The following is a 6,000-nucleotide window of genomic DNA, read 5'->3' as shown; positions in this document are numbered from 1 at the left end:
TGTGATATTATGCTGATTATGAGAATACGGAAAGTTTTTTTACTTTTTGAGTAGGATTTTGCGTCATACCATTTCATTTGGTTTCCTCTAAAGTACATATTTATAATTACGGCTCTATCTGGAATTTTCAAATCGATGAAGCGTGGGTACAACTATTAAAATACCCTTTTTACATAACCGAGTGCTAATATTTTTGGTATCTGTTTATATTTTGGAGAGGGGGGGGGGGGGTGGAGCTCGATACTCTTTTTCGGGGCACAGATTTACTTCTAAACAAACGTTAACAAATAAAGCAGGAAAAGTATAAAACATTTATTAACTAACTCTTGATACAAATTTGAAGCAATCCTAAAAAAAGAAGAAACTCTGTACTCAAAGAGATCATTTAGTCACTTACAAACATATATTTCTCATTCTTTTACATTATACAACCGTTTTGCTTTTTGCACCGACATAAGTAGTTCCACTGTTTGGAATGCCTTTGTAAACTACAAGTACATTGGTAGTATCATTAAATATGATGGGAGCCTTGATCAGAAAATCATCATACGCATTGCATGCGCAGGTAGCGGTTTCAATAAGCTAAGAAGTTTGTGAAGAAATGCAGCATGCTTCCTGAAGTTTTTAGCACTGAATCTTAAACAGCAACGTCCTCTGTGTACTAATGTACGGATGCGAATCTTGGGCATTGACCAAGAATCTGGCAAAGCGAATCCAGGGATTTGAGAATATCAGTCGTCGACGAATCCCTGGTATCTACGACCGATAAGATCACTGTTCTTTATATGTGATAAAATAAAGCAGCTACTAATGACCGGTAGAATCACAAGTAACCGATATCGTTATTGGGGTCACACAGTGCGGATGGGCGAGGGCCGTCTCCCTCATGACGTTTGGTGTTGGACTCTTCCTGGCATCACAGAACGCGGACGACAAAGGGAAACGTCCGGCCGATGTCTTGAGAAGGATGATGCTCTGTCCAAATCGTCGATCGAAGACCATGGTCCAAAGCCCAAGAGAAGTCGTCATGGCGAGATACTGTTGTCCCTATATGAGCCAGCCGGCATGGGAAGACCTAAGTACTAAATAAGCCATTTGGAGTTTAGGGAAGATGGGTTGAAGGATTTTTAGGTTGTTCACTATTTGGTTTCAGGTAAAAAAAGAAGTAAAAATAGCCGTTTTTTTTATAGAAATATGTTTGTCCCGGAGCCAATACGCTCATCCTCTCTATGGCTGAAAAAAATGGCAGAAAATTCGTTCTTTTTCAAGTGAACGCCAATGCATTGACCATGATAGATTAGCAGACATATTGGGCTAGCCCCTGTACAGTCAATATACAATGTAGACATAGACTGTATAAAATATTTTACGTAATACTAATCCTATTGTACCTAGGAAACATTATGCATGTTTTAGGGCAATGCGCATATTAACAACGCCTGTACATTACAATTAATTAAGACACATTTAATAACTTATTTTCAAGCATTCTTAGTTCAAACATTGCTTTCTGATTCAGTAATCGCATCAGAACATACTTTGATTTCGTAAAATTGATAGGTGTCAGATGCCACCTACATTGGGAACCATTGACTTAAATGAAGACCAATTGGCTAGCACCAACTGATATCCTAACTATAAAGCAACGAATGAAATAAAATATCTACAAAACGAAGAAAGGAAAACGAAAAAGCAAAAGAAAACTTCAGCGATTGATGGCCAGAACAACCCCATCTGCACTTATAGCATTCACAAGTGCTTCTAAGTAAGGTAGAAAGTGAAGATTCAACACAGCCCCCATTATTCGACCAGACACGCGCCAAAGGTACAATTTTCTCCAGAAAATCGTTGATTGGAATAAATCAATGCGCAAGTACCTCAAAAAAGCGAACACAGGGAACAAATGCACCCCCCGTGGAAACAATCGTATACACAACAAACAAAAATAAGTAAAATGAAATGCTGAGGTCAGAGGATTTAGGGAGACATTGGTTTTTCTTTGTATCTATTTCTTCTTGTAACTGAACATATCAAAATGTGGCAATTGTGGCTACAACTTTCTTCGTTAATGGAATGTTCTTCAATGCAGCATAACTAAAAAAAAAAGAAAGAAAAATGTTTGAAAAAAGATAAAAGTCAAATATGAAGCTGAAACAAATTCACGCTGTGCGTCGAAATAAAAAAGCATTCACCTGCAGGGTCATCAAGACTTTCATGCCTACCCATGGATATTAGCAGTAGTGCACGAATCCCCGATACTGGACCACCTGAAGCAACTTATAAAATTATCCCCCTCAATCGGAGACATTTTAACAAATTTTCATCATAAATAAATTCTAAAAGGGTGGTTAGCTAAATATTACAGATACCAAAAGCGCTAATATCTATTCAGCTTCAATTTTCGTCAATACTACTTCGTTCAATTACTTACTCAAATCATAACGTTACTGGAAGGCCGTCTGGGATGCTTTCTCTTCACAAAGGCATGTATATGCTTCCTATGTGCCTCACAGTCTACTTTTACATGAAGAGGGCCCAGAAGGCAGCGAGGAGTGAGATTTCCCTTGTTGGGAGGTGACTTCTAGGGTTAGAAAGATGATCTTCAAGAGGCAGATTTGGGCAGGATGGGCATCTGTTGGTCATGGCCGAGCCATCAAATTTTCCAGAGAATTGTTTGTTTGACAGATTGAATATTTCAAACTCCGTGATGATGGACGGCACCAGCAATACCGTGCAGACAATTAGTTCCGAAGGCTGCTAGTTGAAGCTGAACGTCCACATCCGCCGTCTATGTTTCTCATGCGTAGGTAGCAATAAGGGCAATCAATGCGTCGAAAACTCGTTTTTTAAGCCACAGAGATGGATGTTTACCGCTCCATATGATCAGAAGGGCTTTGAAACTGGAGGTCGTGAGAAGAAAATCCAATAATAATGTTTTTGGCCCATTTCGGGCAGGACCAGCACCCAAGATAATTAGATTCCCCTTGGCCAGTGAAAAAGATGTAGCTTTCAAAACAGAAACAAAAATCTGGTTGGTCATTTTACATATTTTAGGGCTCATGTCTCTGGGGCCGCATGGGTTCGACTCTTCTGAGCAGAACTATCCTGTTTTTAGCACAGATAACAAGTAGAACAATATGGAAAATTTCTATAAGACAGTAGAACGCAACTTTAAATGAATATTTCGGCCCTATGTCCAAGGGCCGTCCTCGGCACAGCACAAGCAAAAATATATAAAAAAAAGAAACACATTAAAATGTGATCTTAAATCTAAAAATGTTTTTAAAAAACTTTTAAAACAACCTAGCGTCATTACTTTCAACGAAGTTCGACCAGCACTGGTTGAGCATAATAAACATTTAGACGTTTCTGAGAAAAATGGCTAACTGAAGATGTTTATTCAATTAAAAGTGTCCAGGAACACGAGAAGGGGACTGGTTGCCCGGCAATCACTTTTGATCCTTAAAATTCTGATTGGATGAGTCCCCTTCCAAGTATCTGCGACCCAATCTTTAATGCCAAGCAGCAGAAAAAATTAAATTTTTACGTAATTTAGCCAAAGTTAACATATGTGTCAACCAATCTATCATTCAATAAAAAAAGTCAGTAAATTCAGGAAAATCAATCAATCAATCAATCAACCTTTTATTTTTAAATAAATGAACAAACGAAACAATTAACATGAACATTTCGACTCAAAGCACTGCTTGTGAGAGTCACACCTGATATTGGTAAACAAATTTATATCACACTATGAAATGAAAAGAAGAGAGCTGATAACATAAGAGAGGGATAAAGAATTAGAAAGGAAAGAATTGAGAAGAGAAGAGGTGTAGTAAAAGAAGGAGAGTGAGAGGATAAGATACAAAAGAAAAAATAAGACATTAACTCATGCGGTATCAAATACTGTGTAAGAGAGTTATCGTTTTTGGAGTGTGCCAAATGATTTTATGGATTTAATAGATTCATTAATTGAGTTCCATACAGAAATACTTCTATAAACTAGGGTGTTGAGACCTTGTAAGGCTTCTTCTCGGCAGCACAAAACTGTACTGGTTGCAGCGGAGAGCTCTTCCTCGATGGATCGTGCTACAAAGTTCGAAGTACCTGGAAAGAACTTGAGGAATTCTATTCGATATTGCCGAGTGTACTAAACACAGATTACTAACGTTGATCTGTTATATCTATTGTTCCAGTGTCTCTGTATAGGTCTGTTGAGGGGTATAGCCTGGGGAGGCAATATGTGGGGAGGCAAAAAGCGAGTTAATAATAAAATAAACAAGTAGTACTCGAAAGACTATTATTTATTATGGCCCATCCGTCTCCTTAGTAAGTCAATCCTAGTGCATGGACACAGTTTTTAATTAAATCATTATAAATCTCAAAATAACCTAATAATGAAAATGAGATTATCTGATAGTATGCGAATAACATTCTCAAAATGTGAACACTTCTTAATTTCAAATTAAACGACCAAGGATGACGAGAATGACAACGAACTGTAATTCCGTGATTTTTAACTACTTCGCAAAGGCAAGAGCATTTGCCTATTTTTTTGGTGGGGGGGGGGGGCGGGGGAGGTTCATTTAAAAAACAAACACCAAAAACATGAGAATTACACATAAATTATAGAAAAGAGAGGCGAAAATCTTGAGATTTCGAATGTTAAAACGGACCTGGAGCCCCCCCCCCCCGGCACACACCTGCTTCAAAATTAATAATAAATTTCGTTTAAATCTAACTTTGTCTTTTCTTTTTTTGAAACCTTTTCATTTGTCATTCTAGTCTAATGGTTGTGCACTTAAATAATTACTGCCTCTCCCAGACTTAGATCATTCTGATGCTTTGAGTGCCCTAGATTTAATCATAAGCAGAATGAATGATTTTTGGAAGTTTTCAGAGTTCAGGGTGCAAGAACAGATTTGAAAATTAATGTTAAGAAGACTAAGTCGCTTAGACTCGGAAGAGGTGATATCGGGCAACGAGATAATCGATCAATTGGATAACTTCGCTTATCTAGGTAGTATTATAAGTAAAGATTGTGGGTGCAGTGAAAATGAAAAAGTAGAATAGCCAAAGCCCAGGGTCTTTTTTCAGTTGAAAAATAGTTGGAAGAATAGGGAGATAAGTCTGCGAACCCAGATTAGAATATTAAAAGGAACAGTGATAGCAGTGACCAAGTATGGTTCTGAAACATGGGCGATTTGAAAGATGGAGGAGGATTTGTTAGATGTTTTTTAGATGAATTATCTACAGATTCTTTTGGGTACCCGTCACTGACAGTATTTCAAACAAAAAGTTTTACAAAAAATTTAGTTCTGTCCCGCTTTATAGGACTAATGAGAGAAAGGCTGACATGGCTGGGACACGTTTTGCGGATGAAGGATGACAGATATCCATGGGTCGTACCTTTTGGCCAGCCATCTAGGGCCAAATAAAAAGCAGGTCATCCCGGAATGGGGTGGAAGGAGGTCATAAGGAAGGAATTAATGGAAATTGAAGCTTCTTGGGAGGTTACAAAGAGATTGGGTATTGAAAAAATTAGGTTGAAGCAGGAGGAGCGTTCGTAGTTGTGTTGGTCTCAAACGGCTTGGTGCTGCAGTGAGATTAGTAGCAGTAGTAGATTAATAGATAAAAAAAAGGAATTGAAAGGCTTATTTCCAAAAACCCCAAGAAGGAAAACCTTTCAGGGTAGTTATGTATTTGTCCGATTTTTATTAAACTTCAGGTTGAGGTGTTCAAAGAACCGTCATGTTAGGTAACAACAGCTAAAAAATACTTCCTCACTCCTGGACAAATGTCGGCTATACTACATAAACAAACTGTGAAACTGAATATATTTGTAAGAATTACTGTTATGCGTGAATAATTGATCTACAAACTTTGGTTCAAAATAAAAACATAAATTGATAGCACCCGAAAACATTTGGAGCTGGTTTTTCATGGATGTGGAAACAATAATGATCTCTCTGAGTTAAAAGCCATTATAGTCTCGAAGTT

At 37.8% G+C, this 6,000-nt stretch overlaps 1 protein-coding gene across 1 annotated transcript in view; it reads right to left on the bottom strand.

The window, feature by feature from the left end:
- Positions 1-303: 303 nt before the first annotated feature.
- The window catches only part of LOC148956649 (uncharacterized), a 121,307-nt gene continuing 115,610 nt past the window's right edge, over positions 304-6,000 (bottom strand). Inside the window, exon 12 of the mRNA XM_089086457.1 lies at positions 304-2,094. Coding sequence (XP_088942583.1) covers positions 2,031-2,094 — 64 coding nt within the window. The 3' untranslated portion in view covers positions 304-2,030. The remainder of the gene's footprint in view (positions 2,095-6,000) is intronic.

This window comes from Artemia sp. Qi Xiang Cuo, chromosome 1, assembly GCF_049724085.1.
Source record: "Artemia sp. Qi Xiang Cuo chromosome 1, ASM4972408v1, whole genome shotgun sequence".
In the NCBI taxonomy this organism is placed as follows: Eukaryota; Metazoa; Arthropoda; class Branchiopoda; order Anostraca; family Artemiidae; genus Artemia; species Artemia sp. Qi Xiang Cuo.
The sequence above is the reverse complement of the archived record's forward strand: the minus strand, read 5'-3'. Positions and strand labels throughout refer to the sequence as shown.